This window comes from Physella acuta, unplaced genomic scaffold (assembly GCF_028476545.2).
Source record: "Physella acuta isolate Inbredline_101_S28 unplaced genomic scaffold, ASM2847654v3 ptg000913l, whole genome shotgun sequence".
Taxonomy (NCBI): Eukaryota; Metazoa; Mollusca; class Gastropoda; family Physidae; genus Physella; species Physella acuta.
The window spans coordinates 520,050-540,923 of record NW_026732430.1 but is presented as its reverse complement, the minus strand read 5'-3'; the positions used below and the strand labels follow the sequence as shown (position 1 = coordinate 540,923).

Genomic DNA, 20,874 nt, shown 5'->3' with positions numbered 1-20,874 from the left:
TTGGTCGTGACCTGGCTATGTTCTAAACAACAGACCAATCGCAGCCAGACAGCTGTATAGGTCACGTGGAAACACCGGCTTTATTTATCGTGGATATCTCATAACTAGTCTCGAGTCCAACTAATGCTGTTCGATTTACGTATTTAGAAGTTAACATATTGTTAAAATCAGAGGAAGCTACAGAAAATGAAAAGTTTTCTATGCCTGCTTCTGGCGGGTCTTGCATTCGCCGACCCAACAGTATACTTTAAAGAGGAATTCGATGGTGAGTTATTTCTTACTTTTTATAAACCAATTCACCTCTTTTAAACTATCCTCTTAATTTTAATAATAGATATCTAGATGTAGGCCTAATATATACAATTTAAATTAGGCCTATTGGCTTAACTAAGCATGTTATAATTATTACACTTGAACCCAGATCTAGATCTAGTATTAGATTGACATTTTAATTTTTGATTATAGATTCTGCTAATTAGAATCTACTCTTAAGAGTAGGGTTGCCAGATCTTTCCATCCTTCCCTTCTCAGGTATGCCGCAAAGCAGAAGGGGGTAACAGTATTATTCATATACTTGTCCAGTATTTATATTTATTTTATCCTGGACAGTCTGCTCAAATACTGGACTGTCCAGTTCAATACTGGACACCTGGCAACCCTACTTAAAAGTTTTTTTTTTATCTTGGTATGCTAGAGATCTAGAGGAGCTTACACTTTTCGGACACACATAGCGAAAAAACGCAACGTAAAAATTCCATGCGGTCTCATTCAGTAACCGCTTAACATAGAAAACAAAAAAAAGTATCATATCTATCCGCAACCATTCTACTTTAATAATGTGTGTGTCATTTTGTATTCATACGCATAGAACTTAAGCTATTCTTGTTATAGTGACTGGGGGGTCTTAACGTGTGTTCGAACACATGTAATACAGTTTTACATGTGTTCGGACACCTTTACCCGTCATCGGACATAGCACTTTTTGTTCATTTAGAATAATTTAAAGTCAATTTAATGAATAAAAACATATATTATATGCATTTATATTGTGTTATTGATTGTTTGTGAGGTAATTTTAATAGTATAAAACCTTTTTCCCACACTCCCAAAGTTCATCCCATTCAGCCATTGCGGCTCGCGCAGTACGCTGCTAAGCCAGCCAGGTCACATGATTCCCCCTCCTCTTTCGCATTCCACTGCCTTCTTGACCTTATTTTGACCCTTTCCCTTCAATAACCAGCCCCTTTTATGCTCTAAATTCTTATTTAATAATATTTTTGTGTTGCTGTCCGATCCCATGTAAGGTCAAAAAAGTTAGCGAACACCCCTTTTTTATTGTTCAAGCACGAAAAAACCCATTAACCTTGACATTTACGATGTTCCATACATATATAGAAGCTATTTATAGTGTAACCTTTTAGCTAAGCATTGATTGGTTCAAGTTTTGCCCCTAAGTCCAACCCTAGGTCACTTCATCCGGCTGGTGTAAAAATAGAAATGTGCGTACCATGCAACGTTAAAAAATTTCTAAAAATAATTCTTGAGAAAGGAAACGGAAGTACTTGACACGGAAGTGTTCATAAATGAACAGTTTACGTGCAGGCGCCGTGGTTTCGCGTGAGACATGCTAATTAAAGTTTCTATGAGCCAAAAACCGACGAAGTGTTCGGTCCTACGTAATTTTTGGTGTGTGTCCGAAAAGTGTAAACTCCTCTAGATCTAGATTCTAGATCTAGATTAGAAAAAGAAAGCAATTGTAATAGTTAGGCTACAGCAAGCTATTAAAGAAATGAAGGCAGGTAATTTTTTCTGGTTATTCCAGATAACCTGGAGGTACCCATTGGCCATATCAAAATGACTTGAAAGTAGATTCATTGGCAGGGTTAACCTTTCTTAGACTTGTATGGGTTTGATCTTGCTCTAGTACTTATTAGTAGTATGCAGTTTCGGTCAGCTCATTAAAATTAAATAGTTGTAGATCAATGCAAGATCAATCTTGATAATAAGATTATTCAGTCATTATTCTGACTTTATATCACACTGGTATGAAATGTACACCCACCTGTGGCATGAAAACATTCATGGATCTAGTAGCCCACCCATTGATATTTACATGTATTCATGACATGGGTCTGTATTCCTAAATTGACCTAAATGCACTCAAAGGAGCTAAATCATAAATGCCCTTCACATTATGTTAAAATCTTTTAAGAAGTAATAAGTAAAATAACTGAGATTTTCTTCTTAGAATTCTGAATACTGCAGCCTTGTATTTTACTATATTACACATATGTTAATGTATCTTATAGATAAATGGGAAGACAGATGGGTGGTGTCCAAACACAAGTCTGACCTAGGGAAGTTTGTCCTTTCTGCTGGTAAATTTTATGGTGATGCTGAAAAAGATAAAGGTGAGTGTTTTTCTGCTTGCCCTTCTATGGGAATATAAAATAAATACATAACTTTACTACTTGTTTGCCATTCTCTTTCTTTGTGTATTGAATTGTCATAAAATTTTGTAGGTTTGAAGACATCTGAAGATGCTCGCTTTTATGGACTGTCAGCAAAGTTTGACAAGTTTAGCAACGAAGGCAAAAATCTTGTGATTCAGTTTACAGTGAAGCATGAACAGAATATTGATTGTGGTGGTGGCTATGTTAAGCTTTTCTCCAGTGATCTTGACCAAAAGGATATGCATGGTGAATCACCATACAACATTATGTTTGGTAAGCCTATTTTAATTCTTTATTGTAACCAGTAAATTTACCTTGAAGTTGGTGCTGTTTCACCTATCTCTGTCCTTCACTTTTTGGATTGCTTTTCAACACAAATAATCTTTTACAGGTCCTGATATTTGTGGACCTGGAACCAAGAAGGTTCATGTTATTTTCAGCTACAAAGGAAAGAATTTGCTTGTGAAAAAAGATATTCGATGCAAGGTTTGTGTTGATGATGTGCCTAGTCCCTATTTTGTATTTTAAGAACACTTATTTTTGTCAAAAGTTATATTTTTTTCTTATTAATTTTTCTATTTTATTCCTTATTAATTTTTCTATCTCAGGATGATGTATTCACTCACTTGTACACTCTGATTGTTAAACCTGACAACACCTATGAAGTTAAAATTGATAATGAAAAGGTGGAAAGTGGTGAGCTAGAAGCTGATTGGGATTTCTTGCCAGCAAAGAAGATTCCTGTGAGTTTTACTCTGTTTATAGACTTAAATTTTAAAATATATTAAATTTTATTTATATATATACACATTTACATTGTATTACACTGTTCTGAGACAGAATACTTGTATTGATGCATCATTTACTCTATCATGCTGGCAATCAAAGTTATTTTCCATCTTCTAGGACCCAGATGCCAAGAAACCCGATGACTGGGATGAGCGTGAGAAAATTGATGACCCCAGTGACTCCAAACCTGAAGATTGGGATAAGCCTGAACATATTCCTGACCCAGCTGCCAAAAAGCCTGATGATTGGGATGATGAGATGGATGGTGAATGGGAACCACCTCAGATTGACAACCCAGAGTACAAAGTATGACTATAGCTTTGCTGTTATAAATTTTCACTTATTTTGTAGAGTACTAAAATTGCAACGTTGAGTGTTTTCTTTGTATAACTAGTATTATTTTTCGTAGGGTGAGTGGAAACCAAAGCAAATTGATAACCCAGATTACAAAGGAAAATGGGTACACCCTGAAATTGACAACCCAGAATACAAGCCTGATGATAAACTGTACCGTTATGATGACTTTGGTGCTTTGGGTCTGGATTTGTGGCAGGTAAGCATTTCGCATTTAAAGTGCAGTACTTATTGTAGTTTTGATGTACATTTACTAAGCAAATATGTGTATTGTTATCATATATCATTTTCTAATAAAATATGTACACATTTTTTCTTTGAAACAGGTGAAGTCTGGAACTATTTTTGACAACTTCCTTATCACAGACGACATTGATTATGCTGAGCAGTTTGGAAAGGAAACATGGGGAAAAACAAAAGATGCTGAGAAGAAAATGAAGGATGATCAAGATGAGGAAGAAAGAAAGCAGAGAGAAGAAGAAGAAAAGAAGAGAAAGGAGGAAGAAGATTCCACAAAGAAAGACGATGAAGATGAGGATGATCAAGATGAGCCAGAAGATGAAGACACTGATAATAAAGAGGATAAAGAACCTAAAGATGAATTATAGGCAGCATTTAGTTTAGTTTTTCTTCCCTTTTTTTTTTGGTCATATTTCACTAGGATCATTTCAAAAAATTTGATAGCTTCATTTTAATCATTTTTTGATAATGTGCATTGTTTTACTCAATTTGGGCTAAATCTTGTGTACGGTATCTGTTTATTCATTGTTAGTATTTAATAATAGCTGTAAAGAAGATGGAATAATTTTAAGAAATGTAGGATGTTTACTTCAGCTATTGTGCATTAAGTTATTTAATGCCTATTGACTGCCAAATAGTCATGATCTTGATGTGCTGTGTTGGTCCAAATTCTGCTGTATTGTATTCCATTTGTTGCATTTTTAATAGGTGCATATTTGATTGGTAATGTATATGTGAATGGTGTGTGTGCATGATTTTTTAATAAAAGATTTGCATTGAATATCATCTATTTTAATACACATAATATACACCTTTTTAGGGGTGTTTTTTCTTTATGCAGTTGTTACCTGTTGGTTGAATATGATTGACTAGTTGAATGTGTGCATCTGACATTTTGACCAATGTGATTACCAGATAGATTTTATTTGGTATTAAACATTTATTTCTTGAACTGGTTGTTTATTTTAATTGTTTGGAAAGTGTGCTTTAAAGTAGCTCTGTAATACCATGTTTAAAATATATGTCTAGAAAAAAACTTTGCTATAGGGCCTAAGATAATAGTGCAGAGTTTTTTCTAGGCATGTATAGTGTACATGTGGCAAGTGTACAGAGTGCAATTTGTAAGAATTAGTGGGTTTCCAGTGTACAAACAAAAGAACAATTTAATAGCGAGAACAAAGCTTTACTGCACCAATAACTGAGCTAATACATTAACAAAGTGCAGTAACATTACAAGTGCAACATAATATTGTGCATATTAAAATTGTGATAATAAATTTTCAGATAAAACCTGGTTTTTCAAGGTAATTAAAATAACCAGTTACAATATTATTTAAAACTGATCTGGCAAATGCAAGATCAATATTAAAGTTTATAAAATAATGTAAAGCCTCATCTGTGCTGCTGGATTTTAGCCTTTTTTTTCTTATGCTTAGTCATTTGTAGACAGTAAACTTGTATTCAAACAAAAAAACGCTTACTATTTTGTATTTTACTAAAAATGTAGAGAACAGCGACATTTATTGCACATATTAAATCTCAATACCATGTATTATTAGAGTATATAAAGGAAATTTTTTTCCACTACCACAGTCATTTGTGTATCCTTTTCATACTATGGTCACTTTAAAACAATAATGGTTATAGCCTGAACATGGAGGCCACTGAACATAGTGGGACCAATTTTCCAATGTAACCTGATAAATGATAGCATATTGATAAAAAAAAACACTGGACTTTTCCTCCTTGTAGTTCTTTATAAATCTGTAAAAGGGAACATAGTTTGCAGATTTTCCAAGGATATAGCATCTAATGTAGGTCTACTATACTAAACCGACAAATGGTATAACTAAAATACAGTGATTTGATTTTCAAATGTCAGCTATTATTATAAGTATAAAAGAATATCATTATCATAGATAGGAAACATTTTTAAAAAATAGCTTTTTGTTTAACAATACAAATGTGTGCATAAGTCAATTGAAATGGGTTTCATTATAAATTTCAAAATAATACTGCATAATGGATACTAATGTTTTCTAAAAAAGAAAATATTTTGGTTTAACTATTAAAAAAGATAGAGCTCTTTTTAATATTTTTCAAGAGTTTGAATTGACACCCAATATTTCTAGCAAAAACTTTATTATGCTTAAGTTCAAGTTTATTTCTCAACTCACATGTATTTTATTATGCAGACAGCAAAACAATAAATTAAAATTTTATTTTATTAAATTAAAAGTGATTTCATTATGTAAAAGGATACTAAGTATTAAAAAATAGTTAATTATATATAATGTTAAAGCATTTAGAAAAAACCCATTTAGCTATAGTATTATACATTTCAGCAACACTTATAACAATTTTCAGGAAGACAAAGTGTATGGTAGACAAATATTTCATGGGAAGACAAATGGAACTTAAATGCTAAAATAAACATCTGCTGTGTGGGATTCAAATTCCCAATAAATATGGAAAAGACATTACAACACAAGGATCAGCTTTGACAAGTTAGTAAAACAACAGCTATCTTGACAATGGCAAAACTACAAGGTATAATACTAAACCACAGCTCCTGGATAAACTGCCCTAGGGTGGTTGCATGACAAGTTCATATTTTAATCTAGGAGAGAGTCGCTGTTCTGAAAAATATCGATAGAAACATACAAGGTAAAAACAACAAATTTAAAAACTTTCAAGTATTGAATCTATACAAAAACTGAGTTGCTTAGTTTAACATGACAGCTAATTAAGTTTCTTAACATGTAGCTAATTTAGTTATTTAACACTTACTGATCCATTCGCAGGAGGTGGTGTGGCGCCAAAGGCATTGAACGCAGGACTTGGCTGTAAGAAATTGAAAGGTTTGAATAATGTTATGGTGGTGACAGGCTCTCTTTCTAGAAATTAAACTCAACTTGGCTAGAGTAGAAATAAGGGTAGATTATGGAAGTGACATAAGCTACCGTCTAGTGCTTTCCAGGTCACTAGGTATAAGCTTGTCTTTATTTCTGCCAATAGTACTAAACCATTATGTCTGAGTCACTCTAGTACCCAGGTTTGTTCAGCTCAACTTTGTGCATACTGACTGTTTTATGTTCAATTACATGTGAACAGAATGTTAGACTTGAAGCCCAAATTCAAAGTCTCACATATCAATTAAGCCTAAAAAATGTACTCACTATTCCACTGGAGGGCTGTGGCAGGGCACCAAAAGCATCAAAGGGTGAGCTTGGCTAGAGAGCAAAAAACTTCATATTATACTGGCAATATGAATCCATTTCAACAAACAGTTTCATATACTAGCTACATGCATCAATTTTAACAAAAACTTTATACTATACCAGCTTTATGCATCCATTATAACAAGTTGTAACATCGAAAAGCAATAACATTTTTATAAAACTTACAATAGGATTTACAATTAAGCAATTTTAAATAAAAATAGAAGTTTTAATCTCATTACTTGCCTACTATTTACACCACAATAAAACAAGATACTTGGATGTATAGAAATATCACAATAATTAATACTAATAGTTTCGCTGTCTGTCTGTCTATCTGACAAGAACGCTTTGTCTGACAAGAACGCTCTAGAGAAAACACAAGCAATTTAAAAACATGCATAGTATTTCGAAAAACGAAGTATGACGTCGACACATTTAGCACAGAGTAGAACATAATCTCAAACCAGAGAGTGCACACAGTCATATGACGTCATTGATTATCGCGTAAACATTGAATTAAAAAGGAAATGTTGTCTAATCTAAATGGTTTGCGTGAAGAGTTTCTTGCATACAATTCTTCGGGTAGGGGCGAAGCCCCACCCCCCGCGTAAGAACGTCTGAGCCCCCCCCCCCTCCCCAACTCAAAAGAAATTTCCTCATCGATACTCTATAATTAAATTACCGCCTAATTAATGTGTCTAATCTAAAAAGTGGTTTTCTTGCAATGGGACGGTAGACATGTTTTTTTTTTGGGGGGGTGGGGGGTGGGGGGTGTGTGGGGGTGGGGGGGGGGGGTGGGGGTGGGGGTGGGGGGTGGTGTGTGTGGGGGGGGGGGGTGGGTTGGTTTCAGTGTTTCTTTCAGACTTTTTCCTCCCCGGAGAGGGGTGGGGGTACTTGAAATTTTCGGGGGCGGGGGTAGAATTTTCTGGGAGGGGGCGGACACTGGAAAAAGTATATAATTATATTTCGTTGAATGGGACAGTAGACATGTTTTTTTGGGGGGTGGGGGGTGGTGGAGGGGTGGGGGGGGGGGTGGTGTGTGGGGGGTGGTGTGGGGTGGGGGTGGGGGTGGTGTGGGGGGGGGTGGGTTGGTTTTAGTTTAGAGAAAAGAGACAGCACTATCAGCCTAGCGCCCGTTGTACCCTTCCTCAACGGGCCATTTTTCTCGTAAATTAAGATTATGGAATTTAAGTGAAATTAAGTGAAGTTTAAGTTGTGGGTTAGAAAAACTTAATCTTACTCTATAACATTATTTATAAAACAAGCCACATAAATGAGGACAAAAGAATAGGATAAAGCATGAGGCACACATGTGGGTTCAGCATTACAGGGTCATGAATTCATGCAACAGCCATTTTTTCTTTCAGAGTTTAACAACTGGAATGATAAGTAAATATTAGAATGCACTTTTATGTAACAAAATTTTTTATGAATTAACAGTATAAAAAAAGTGAAAATATGACTGTGAAAATAAGATTTTTTTTAAAATGAATATTGCAAGCAGAAACAAATAGGTTTTAAAAAGGCTTTGGTTACAATAATGTAATAATAAGAAAAAACCTAACATTGAACATGCTAAATCTGGAATCAATTAATGACCTTAGATTGAACATGCTAAATCTGGATTCAATCAATGACCTAAGATTGACCATGCTAAATCTGGAACCAATCAATGGCCTAAGATTGAACATGCAAAATCTAGAATCAATCAAGTAGTAACAAGCGGGCAACATTTCGTAGTACAGCCAACATTTTTTTTTATTTTACGATGCCATACTGCAATTTTATTTCATGTTCCCACTTACCACATCAGCGGGTTGCACAGAATTATCTGGCCATGGTGCACCAACAGTTGTCACTGAATTATCTGGCCATGGTGCACCAACAGTTGTCACTGAATTATCTGGCCATGGTGCACCAACAGTTGTCACTGAATTATCTGGCCATGGTGCACCAAAAGGATCCCATTTTTCAGTTGGACAACTCTGGAAACTATCATCAAAAGGATCACTGCCAAATTTGGCAACTGCTTTAAAGCCGGGTGTTAAGTGAAATGGCATGATAAAAGGATCCTCATCTTTTGAAAATGACACGTTGGAAAAGAGTTCATCATTTATTTCTATACCACTATCTAATTTCTTAAAAGGAGATTCACCGGTTTCATTGATATGTACATTATTTTTACAGCTGAAGTCATTGTCAAAGGTTTGTGAAGCAAAAGGGTCGCCATGAAAATGATTATGATATGATGCAGGGAAGTCTGGGCTGAAGGATGGGCTATGACTGGGAAATGTGGAGTCTGTAATGGAAGCTTTATGAAAGTGCTCATCAAAACTGTCAATACTGCTGGATGATATGGGACTACATTTATCACTGAGCTGGGACTCATAGTCTCCTGTGTTGAGGGTTAATACATTCTGTTCTGTGGGGGATGATAGCGATGAATGAGTGGTTGGGCGAGGGGGAGGTGGTGGGGGAGCAAGTGAATTGACATGAGAAGGAAGGGGAGGGGGAGGTTCTTCAGGTGAGGGTAGCAAACAGGTTGTGGTGGCTTGCTGGAGCGGCAGCTGAGGTAGAGTATCTGAGGGGATCCTGGCTCTGCTGGGGACTGGTGGAGTGGCTTGTGGAGGAAGTGAAAGCTCGGGTAGAGGCGGCGGCGGTTCTTCTGGCATCTGAGGGTCTTCAGGAACTTGTGGGGAAGGGTGTCTTTGTGGCACAGGCGGGGGTGAAGCAGGGTGTAGCTGGGATGGTGAACCCACTTGTAGAGATGGATGTGGCAAATTGAAAAGATCATCTGCTCCATTTGTGGAGAGAATTTGATCTTGTGTCTTATCTGCCACATTGGGTGTTGATTCTCCAAAAAGGTCAAAAGCAGCATCACTTGCCTGTTGGGCCATCTTTGGGGTAGACTTGAGCTCATTCAGAGATTTTTTTTCTGCCACCCCGGACTGGGCAAACAAATCTTTGGCAGATTTGGGAGCTGCGGCAGCCGGGGAAGATTTTTTTATATCCACCAGATCCCCAAAAAGATCATCTCGTGTGGTTTTAGGAGCTGGTGCCTGCTCAGCGCTGGCCTCTGCACTATCCTTTTTGATTGGCTTCAGCAGATTTGGTTCGTCCTCACCAAACAGGTTCCCCATAGGAGGACTGGCAAACTGCTGAGGGGCAAATGGGTTCCGCACTGCCCCCATGGGAGGGATGCCACTGGCAACCATCCCAGGCGAGGCCATGAAACCATGGGGCACCATTCCAGGCATCATCCCAGCTGCTAAAGGCTGGGGCCCTGTAGCTGGCATGCCAAACTGGGCTCCAAATCCAGCAGACGCAAAAGGGTTCGGAGCTCCGAAGGTTTGTGGCGCTGGCATTCGCTGCTGAGTCCCAGCACCAAATGGATCGCTGCTAAATGGGTCACGGTTTACAGGTAGACTACCTCCCATCATGCTCTGAAAGATCAAACACATTTACTAAAGATTGAAAACCCTTAAATTCTCATGTAATTTAAATTAAACTAACTTTTTAATGCCTTGTGAAACTGGGAAAGAAATCTCACTAAAAGAGAGTCATGTTATTTTAGCCAATGTTTACCCCTTACATCCCTCAAAGCTATCATCCAACAACCCCCCCTCCCTCTCCCAAATAATTTCAGAACCTTCCCCCATCTCTCCATAACGCAATGTGAAAGCATGTTTGTACAGAAAAAAATTGCTTACAAAACTCGGGGCTCCAAGGAAACCTGGTTGTATGGAGAATGGTGAAGTTGGGAAAGATGGCTGACTGTTGAAAGAAGTGGTCTGTAGCCCAGCCAAATCTCCCAGAGCTGAGGAACTTGGTGCAGGAGCAGCTTCTGGGGCAGCAAACAATAAAACAGCTAACATCCGGAGCCAGGGTCAAACATTCAGGTTACTTGGGGCTCAGGTCATTTCAATCAAACATTGCAAGTCTATAAGAATGGCTAAATTATTCACCCACCCTAAACACTGTCACTAGTTCAGGCTGAGATCATGCCAGTGGGTTCATGAACTCATGAAGTTGAGTTCACCTGTTTCTGTGACCTCTGCATACGAAGGAATAGTGTGGTCAGCACTGGAGGAATAGTGTGGTCAGCACTATGCCTAGATGCTTTTACTTTCCCTAACCTGAGTTAGATACCTATCAGAGCTGGGTGGACTCAGGGACGTTCTACTGACTTGAACCCAGATTTGAACTCAAGACTATCTGGTGAGAAGTGTAGTGCTCTACTGCCATTCCAACTCATATGTTACCAGTAGGTAAACAACTGAAGATGAAACTTAATTCTTCTGAAAAAGTCTCAACAACTTGCTGACTCATATAGGTCAACTACTTGTGATTGAGATGACCTGTGTGGGGTCAACTACTTGTGATTGAGATGACCTGTGGGGGTCAACTACTTGTGATTGAGATGACCTGTGTAGGGTCAACTACTTGTGATTGAGATGACCTGTGTAGGGTCAACTACTTGTGATTGAGATGACATGTGTGGGGTCAACTACTTGTGATTGAGATGACCTGTGTGGAGTCAACTACTTGTGATTGAGATGACCTGTGTGGGGTCAACTACTTGTGATTGAGATGACCTGTGGGGGTCAACTACTTGTGATTGAGATGACCTGTGTAGGGTCAACTACTTGTGATTGAGATGACCTGTGTAGGGTCAACTACTTGTGATTGAGATGACCTGTGTGGAGTCAACTACTTGTGATTGAGATGACCTGTGTGGGGTCAACTACTTGTGATTGAGATGACCTGTGGGGGTCAACTACTTGTGATTGAGATGACCTGTGGGGTCAACTACTTGTGATTGAGATGACCTGTGGGGGGTCAACTACTTGTGATTGAGATGACATGTGTGGGGTCAACTACTTGTGATTGAGATGACCTGTGGGGGGTCAACTACTTGTGATTGAGATGACATGTGTGGGGTCAACTACTTGTGATTGAGATGACCTGTGTGGGGTCAACTACTTGTGATTGAGATGACCTGTGTGGGGGTCAACTACTTGTGATTGAGATGACTTGTGTGGGGTCAACTACTTACTCTGTGTGGGTACAGTCTCAGACAGCCCCCATGGGTCAACTAATGAAGCACTTCCTACAGATGTTGGGGATGTTACACTGGCAGAAGTCTGGGGGGCAGGTGCAAACAGTGGATCACTTGTTACAGAGTCAAACTCCAAGTTTTTAATTTGTTCTATGCCCTGAAAAAGTTTTTTAATCAACATCATCTTTTTGAATCTCACAATCCAAGTTTTTAATTATCTATTTCAACCTAATAAACTAGTTAAATATACATATGACTAAGAATGTAAAAGTGAAATTGGCTCTGTAAAAACCTATGTATAAAAGTTGTCTTATTTCATTTTATAAAACATTTATAAATAAATATAAATAACATTTATAAATATTTCTACAATAAATAAATAAATTATTGATAACAAAGTTAGGCAAAGAGAAAATGATCTTATAGCTGATAAATTCAATACAGGTACAATTCAATGAGTTTCTAAAGAACAAGGCACTAAAGCACTACGATATCAGCCATTTATAAACCCATTTGTATACTGGTTAGATACACATTAGTAATTTTCAATCATCTTTCAAATAGCATAAATCTAATAAATATAAATAAAAGCTATGAGAGCTAAATGAAACAGATGCAAGCAGAACAAAGGCTAAACAAAACATAGTGACCCACTTTAAGGATATGATCAGTCTGGTCTTCAAGGTCGAGTAAGTTAGCCACCTGCTCCGCTTCAGTTGGTGGATTAACTGGCGCGTTGTTAGTTGGCACCTACAAGTATTGTACTGCTCTAAATATCTACTACAAGCAAACAAGATTACACAACAATATCTAGATCTACTACAAGCAAACAGGCTTACACAAAGTACACATGGCAAAAAAAAAACATTAAAAAATTTTCTATTATTTAAATTTTTTTTAACTTTTAAAAAGGACAATTTCTAAGATTGTGGTTACATTTTTTAAAATAACCTTTTTTTTCCATTATTTGGTATTGGCATTACTTTTACAATAATTTATCATGATAGGTTTCTTTCTAGAATTAAAATTAGTTCTTTCTCAGTGGGTACAAACTTGCAGCTTGATTTATTATCAGATTTAACTTTTTTGTTTTAATTAGTAAATTAAAATAAATGTGATTACTACAAAAAGCCGAGAGAACAAAATAAAAAACAAGCAAAGACCTTACTAAAGGTTATGCTATTTAACAGTAACATAATTTGAAGTTGGAAAAGCATGCAACAATGTTAGTTTAATGGAAGAGATACAAAATGGTAATTTATAATACCTGATAGATGTTTTCTGCATCAGCATTCGCTTTCTCCGCTGGGGCCTGAAAAACAAAAAAAAAGTTTTATCTCACAACTGTTTTTTTTTCAACAGGTGTTTACTTTAGGCTTCAATTGGGCCCACACGTTGTTTGTTGGCTTATTTTATAGTAAGCTGATTTATATCATTAGCTGACCCATCCCCTATAAAGCTAATTAATCCTTTTCTGACCTATCTGATATACAACTAATTCATCATTAGCCTACTAATCTGTTATAAAAATTAATTCATCATTATCTAAGCTGCCATCCCTATTGTCTGACTGACCCCCCGTCCAGTTTTCTCACAAACTAGTACATAAAAACTAAATAATTAGCTGACCTGTCCAGTCCCCGAGGTCGACCCATCCCCCGTGGGCTGTGAGTTTTCCTCTAGTTTCTCTTTAGCCTCATCAATTTCTTTCTTCTTCATTTCATAAACCACTTGAAACAGGTCCCTGAGGGCCAGCACTACCTGCTCAGCCTGGAGGGAATGGTTGAATATTTGGTGGTGTCTAGTGGTCAAATATTGGGTTCTGTCTAGTGGTCAAATATTGGGTTCTGTCTAGTGGTCAAATATTGGGTTCTGTCTAGTGGTCAAATATTTGGTGGTGTCTAGTGGTCAAGTATTGGGTTCTGTCTAGTGGTCAAATATTGGGTTCTGTCTACTGGTCAAATATTGGGTTCTGTCTACTGGTCAAATATTTGGTGGTGTCTAGTGGTCAAATATTGGGTTCTGTCTAGTGGTCAAATATTGGGTTCTGTCTAGTGGTCAAATATTGGGTTCTGTCTACTGGTCAAATATTGGGTTCTGTCTAGTGGTCAAATATTGGGTTCTGGAGAGGGGACTTTTTACAGGTTTACTACTGAGGGTGAGGGTGTGTGTGTGGGTGTGTGAAGGGGGGCAATTTGACAGAATTAGTGAAGGGGGATGGGAGGAACATTCAACAAACTTACTGCAGCTGCTGTTTTAATAGCAAAGAACTTGTGCGTTCCATCTCCCTCGCCGTAGATGTAGCCAAAGGCTCGGTTATCTGTGGTGTCTCGAGAGATGAATGAGATGCGATGGACTGCGTGTGTGTGTAGAATTATCTGCCCAAAGATATACAGAACAAATTGAATAGCTATACATGTGCAGGATTAACTAGACAAAAATATACAGCACTAATTAATTAGCTTAACATATTAATATTTATGTGATAATTAAAATGGTCTTAAGGAGTTGTAAATAGCTTAAACTTTTTTAAAATTTAAAAATTTTTTACAATGATGAATGAGACAAGTAGATAAAACAGCTTTTCTTTAAAACCATTGATGTCATGATTTTTATTTACAATTCTTAAGGTCGTCTTTATTTTTATTTATCACAGTCAACTAATTGTTAACTGCTACTTCTTAAATAGTAAAATAACTCTATGGTTGGCCTACAGATAATGTGTCTCTATGGTACATTTTTGGTACATCAAGTGTGTCTCTAAATCTATTGTCTCTCTATGGTACATTTTTGTTACATTAAGTGTCTCTATGGTAATCTAGTGTGTCTATATGGTACATCAAGTGTGTCTATATGGTACATCAAGTGTGTCTATATTGTCTAATTTTAATGTGCATTTTGGGTACATTAAACGTGTCTCTACGTATCATTTTGATGTGGGATTTTTGGTACATCAAGTTTCTCTGTTGTACATTAAATGTGCGTAATATATATATACATATATATATATGTATATATATATATATATATATATATATATATATATATATATATATATATATATATATATATATATATATATATATATATATATATATATATATATATATATATATATATATATATATATATATATATATATATATATATATATATATATATATATGTATATATAGTGTCTCTATGGTTCATCTCGTGCATCTCTATGGTGAATCTAGATCCAGTTTGAAAGAAAAAAACCACAGAGACCAACATCAACACATAAGCTTTAGTTTACCAAGTCTTGCTCCTTCTCAGCCTGTTCAATGTGCTCGGATGATTTTGAAACTTTAGGATCTGTTTTTTTTTTACTGAGAGAGGCCTGTGAAAGGGTGGAAGCAGGTTGGGTGAAGCAAATAGTTGAGGGGGGTAACATTGCAGGGTAACACATAGGTAACAATCATTCACAACAACAAGGATATTTTAACATCATGTTAAGCTACATTCACAGTAAGAACATATTTCACGGAATAAATCCTTATAGAGACAAAGTTACCAGTAGATATTTATAAACTAATGTCAATTTTTACTTGAAAAAATTAAACTATTTGAAAAAAAGGAAAATTGCCATAGCTAATTTGTATTAAAATATTTTTTATTCAAATGGGATTATCTATTTAAAAGTGATTACAGTAAGACAGATAATATAATAAAGCTGAAAGAAATAGAATACTCTGTCACTTATTCTATGCTGAACATTTTTTTAGTAAATCAAATATAACATCTAACTCAACAATTTTTCCAGCCTAGTAACAATAAATTAAACCATTTAATTAGGTTTTTTTTGTAATTACATTAAGTTTTAATATTTTTAACATGAGAGAACTTAGCCAACAAAGTAGAACAACAAAATGTAGAAGTAATTTTAGTAAAATAGGAATACAATCATAATAAATTAGGCAGTTTTTAAAAGTTGCATTCTTTATATTTTTGTAGAACAAGCATTTAACCCAAAGAAAAAAATCGGTGAAGAATTTATACCAGTCAGCTGATGTTCAACTACATCAGTTTTGATAGAATTCAAAGCAGGACTTACTATTTTATTTTACATTTAGTTTTAAAATTAAAAAGAGACATTGATTAGGTATAGAGTAGAACATTTTTTAAGTATACCATCTTATAGTTGTTTATTTTCATAAAATAAATCAGTTAGGTGTTCAGAGTTAATACAACAAATCTTGACATAATTCAGATGTTATTATCAACAGTAGCAAACATATGTTTAATCAATTAATGAAGCATTATTTTGTATTTATTTCAAACATCCTTAAAACATAACTTAAATCTGCTTAAATTCACTAGCTTGCCTTAGGCAACTACCAACTTTCTTTTGGTCATTAGTATATTATTTATTTAAATTTTTTTGTAAAAACACCAGAATAAATTAAATTATGGTAAAATGGGTAATAATTCAAGGGAAATGAAAGCCAACATACTTACAGGCACATATAGCTACATATATACTTACATCTTAGCACACCTAGGATGACAATACACAATGAGGGAGATGGGTTTGAAGGTAAAAGATAAGACCTGTTGGCCGTGTGCAAAGATAAGGTTTTAATTTAATTAGAATCAAATTAAATATTTCCTTTTTTTTCTAATTGTGATTCTCTCACAGAAATTAAGTTGTAGAACTCACATGCTCTTTGCGTTCCACAGTAGGTTTTAAGGTCAAGGATACTCTACGATCCAACTGAGGCTGTTAAATTTTATCAACAAATTTGATCAAGTACCTTATGTATTGCACCTCATCTATTCTTAATGCATGGTTTGTTTCAATACACATTTATTTATTCAATTTAATAAATGACTGGAAATCTAACAACTCTTTGCTCTCCATTTATAAACATGACCTTCTAAATTTGTTGAAACTTTTGAATTGAAGAGCATTACATTGAAAGTATAATGAACACACAGGGGCAGTCACTGACAGGGACACATAGCCAATGTTTCATTCAAGATTTGTGTTACATCATGCCGAAATCAAAAACTTACCAGGGAAATGGCATCAACAATTTTCAGCCCTTCTAGGGTGATGTTGATGAATATCTTCTGTTTATGCTGTCCCGAGATCTTGACTGAGTTCTTGAGCTTGGTAATGGTCTCCTGGCACATCTGGTCCCCTCGTGCCTCAGGCACATCCTCTATGCCTATCAGCTTTGCTTTAAAGGACAGGTTGCCTTCTTTGAATCTTGCTGGGTCATTTGGACTAAAAACTGGAAAATTACAGTTAAATCCTCAGTCATTAGGAATATAGTGCTGCAATTCTTAAGTAAGATCTGGTATTATCATGTTAATAGTGGATTATATACAGAAAACCTTCTGTCAGTCTGTCTCACTAAAGTTGGGTCTCTGAGATCACCTTTTATACAGCATAACTGGACATGTAAAATGACAAGTCTGTATATATTTAGAATGTTAAACCAAGGATTAAATCAGAAAATCTGAAGAAAGAGAAACAAAAAAATGGTTTACCTTTTTTACCTCTAGCAGCCATATTAAATTCTCTAGAATATTGGCTAGTCTGTAAAGTTGACATCAAAAAAAATATTTTAAAATACGAAAACTAATTTCTATCTTTAATAAACAATGCACAAATACTGTTCAATTCGAAACATGATTTACTAAATTTACAGATTTTAAAATAGAATCGAAAAACTTTACCTAAGTGAAAGAAAGTAATGTTTTTTTTTTAAAAAAGAATTTCTCCGGTAACTTTTCTATACCTTCCTAACTACAGCTTAACATTTTTCCTAATGAAATAGTATTAAAACACCAAACTTTTAGAAAATGTGATCCCACATTAACCTAGATCTACATAGGAGAAGGACCAAGTCTTCTGACCAATAATTGGCTAACTTAACACATTGAACACAAGTATGGACCAAAAGCTGCAGAGATAAAGGTTGTTATCTAACTAATACCATCAAGTTTCTTGTGTAAGTTATGAAAGATCTAATTACTTATCAAGTGTAGGAGAGAAAAACACTGATTAAAACTACAATGCATTATCAAGCATAGTGATAAGAGCCAAGAAATATTTGTACAATATACTTTCAAAAACACCACCTGAACCAAATAAAGGTTCTTAAATTTTTATTGCTATAACACACAAAACCTTATTCAAGATTTATGTGTATCAATGATAATAACTCAAGTGTTAAATGTAAATGCTAAATAATGCTCATCTACACAACTAATAAGTTAAAAACTGTCAGCACTATCTAGAATTTTGTAACGTTTCAATTGAAGGTGTTCAATTGAAGGTGTTGTTAACTTTTCTTCTTAAACAGCAAGAAAATGTCACAAAAATAAATATGTATAAATACCTTATATAATCATTTGAACACAAGTTTCTAGATAGTTTCCGGTTACTGTCCACCCATTACCTAAAAGAGAAAATGGCAAGTTTACCTAATACATTTTCAAATTAATATTAACTGGTTTGTGACAGTGGTATGGAATAAATTTAATTTAGTTGGGATACTTACCTACAATTCTACAATTAAATGATACTACTTGTAAAACTGCTACAATTTTTTGCTAATTATTTCACATTAAATGACAACTATCTCCTGTAAAATTCTTATCATAAATGATGCCACACTCCTTGGGGTGAGGGGAGTTGTAATTTCATGACAATGTGTGATGAGGGGGAGGGGTGTGTGAGTTTTGATAGTGTGACATCACACTTTACTTTTTAAAAAAGTAATGCTAGAAAACAATTTTAGCAGTTTTTTTTAAACACTGTTTTTGTAAATTGTAACAGAAATTGATTAATGAGCTCAGTGGTTACTGAGCTCAGTCAATAGAAAGAAATCGATGTTTAAAAACAGATTAGACAGCAACTTTGAGGTGTGATGTCATTTGGGGGGGGGGGGGGGGTATGGACTGGCTTTTTGTGACAATGTTTGAGTATTTGCTTTTAAACCTCATCAGCTTCTCATGCCTAAAAGACATCTGCCCTTCTAAATTGTTGTGGTCTGCTCAAGGGCGTGATAACAGTTTACAGCAGTTCTTTTGTTATTGCATTTAGCCATTTTTTATGCTATTTTCAATGACTAATTCAATATTGAATTAGTTTAATGGATTTTCTTGCACTGTCTTCTGAGGGGAATATACCTGGAAAGCTTGAGCAAACAAAATTGCTACATAAAAATTGGGTATAAAATGAGTTGCAAGATTTGCCAAGAAAAAAGGATGACTGCCACTGTGAATTTAAAAAAAAAAATGTTTTTTTATCAATGGTTCTCCAATAATTATTTACTTTCTGGTTTGAAAAAAATGTATAATGATGTAAGTTTTTTAAGACTGCATTTTGTCGTAAATTTTTATAGAGACATTATAATATTTACAAAAACAACCCAAAGGGTAGATAATCATTGCTGATGTGTTTATATGAGTAGTATCAGAAATACATCATTTTAGCATTCATCAAAGATGTCCATTTTTTAAATCACAGTGGGGAAAGGATTTTTTTTAAGGGTCTATTTTGCCACGGTGAATGTTTCTGTAACACAAGCCCATTAAGATCTTGATGTCATGCTTTTCTGGTTTGATTTGATACAACACAGCAGCTTTAATTAAATAACTATAACTGGATTGATTGAAGCTTGAATTTTTTCATGTTAATGTTTCCTGCTCATCAAACCTTGAGTGTTTAGGGCATACATTTTCCACTGAATAGCCAGCAAGATGAAGACGGTGAAGGTTAAATGTTCATGTATTTGCCTAAAGATCGTTTTCTTCTTCTTGTCTAAGGCAAATATTTAAAGCAAATGATACAACTTAAGGGACTATTAATAAAAAATAAAAAGGACTCTTAGCAAGTAGGCCTTTTATTCTTAGTTTAAAAATTCTTTAATAAAAAGAACTGCATTATCATTCCCAAAAGTGCCCAAAACATATTCCAGTGTTGTTAGTAATTACATTTTGTGGGATGAAGTATCAAATACCTATACCAGAAAAGAAAATGGTAGAGTTGGACTAACACTAAAGTGTGAAGAAGTACCGTTATTATTTTTTTTATGAATTGATTATTACTTACACTTTTTTACTACTAACTACTATAAGTCTTAAAACTTCTAAATAAATGGGCCTACTAAATAAATAATGATTAAGAGTTAAGACTAACTAGTAACTACTAGAGTTAGACATTAATATACATCTTAAATTCTTATTACTTAAGAAGACTAAGTAAAAAGTACAATTTAAAGATCAGGCACAAGTGAAAGTCTTAAATATTAAATGTGTATTGTTAATATGATATATTAAGCCTACAGTACAGTGAGAATATGTCAGATTTTATTGTAATTATTTTATTTAATTCTTAGTTTGAAATGTAGACATAATATTACTAACTACGTGTGCAGTCACATTGTCAATGAAGTAAGACAAGGGGGCGTGGCTCAATCATTTTCTAAAATACTCAAAAAGAAGCAAAAACAGTGACAGTGAGCTAACAATTATTAATTTTAAAATTGTTTCACAATTCTAATATTTATTTTTTAACAACTAGATCTAATTATTAAAAGTGGAAAATCGCGTTTCAACCTAAAGTAACCCAGTAAAATACAAATATAGTTACAAGAGATATACATTTTAACACACCTACCTAATAATATTAGTTAGGCTATTTACAAGATGTATTGTACAGCGACTGATTAGAAACAAAAGAGCACCCTTGGATTTTAATATTTACAGGATGATCTCC

General features: G+C 35.0%; 2 protein-coding genes across 2 annotated transcripts; one reads left to right on the top strand and one right to left on the bottom strand.

Moving 5' to 3' along the window:
- Positions 1-41: 41 nt before the first annotated feature.
- LOC131953211 (calreticulin) lies at positions 42-4,788 on the top strand. Its single transcript, XM_059316295.1, has 8 exons — positions 42-265; positions 2,310-2,411; positions 2,523-2,726; positions 2,845-2,939; positions 3,062-3,196; positions 3,360-3,548; positions 3,652-3,795; positions 3,923-4,788. The coding sequence occupies exons 1-8, from the start codon at positions 187-189 to the stop codon at positions 4,202-4,204; spliced, it is 1,230 nt and encodes a 409-aa protein (XP_059172278.1). The 5' UTR covers positions 42-186; the 3' UTR covers positions 4,205-4,788.
- A 216-nt stretch (positions 4,789-5,004) lies between these two features.
- LOC131953212 (disabled homolog 1) lies at positions 5,005-20,852 on the bottom strand. The gene is made up of 15 exons (XM_059316296.1): positions 20,776-20,852; positions 18,491-18,550; positions 17,637-17,685; positions 17,157-17,377; positions 15,397-15,480; positions 14,363-14,497; positions 13,749-13,889; positions 13,387-13,431; positions 12,774-12,869; positions 12,117-12,276; positions 10,771-10,904; positions 8,866-10,503; positions 7,016-7,069; positions 6,627-6,680; positions 5,005-6,475 (listed from the first exon to the last, which is right to left on the bottom strand). Exons 3-15 carry the CDS (start codon positions 17,656-17,658, stop codon positions 6,452-6,454), a joined length of 2,808 nt encoding a protein of 935 aa, XP_059172279.1. The 5' UTR covers positions 17,659-17,685; positions 18,491-18,550; positions 20,776-20,852; the 3' UTR covers positions 5,005-6,451.
- Between the last annotated feature and the right edge of the window lie 22 nt (positions 20,853-20,874).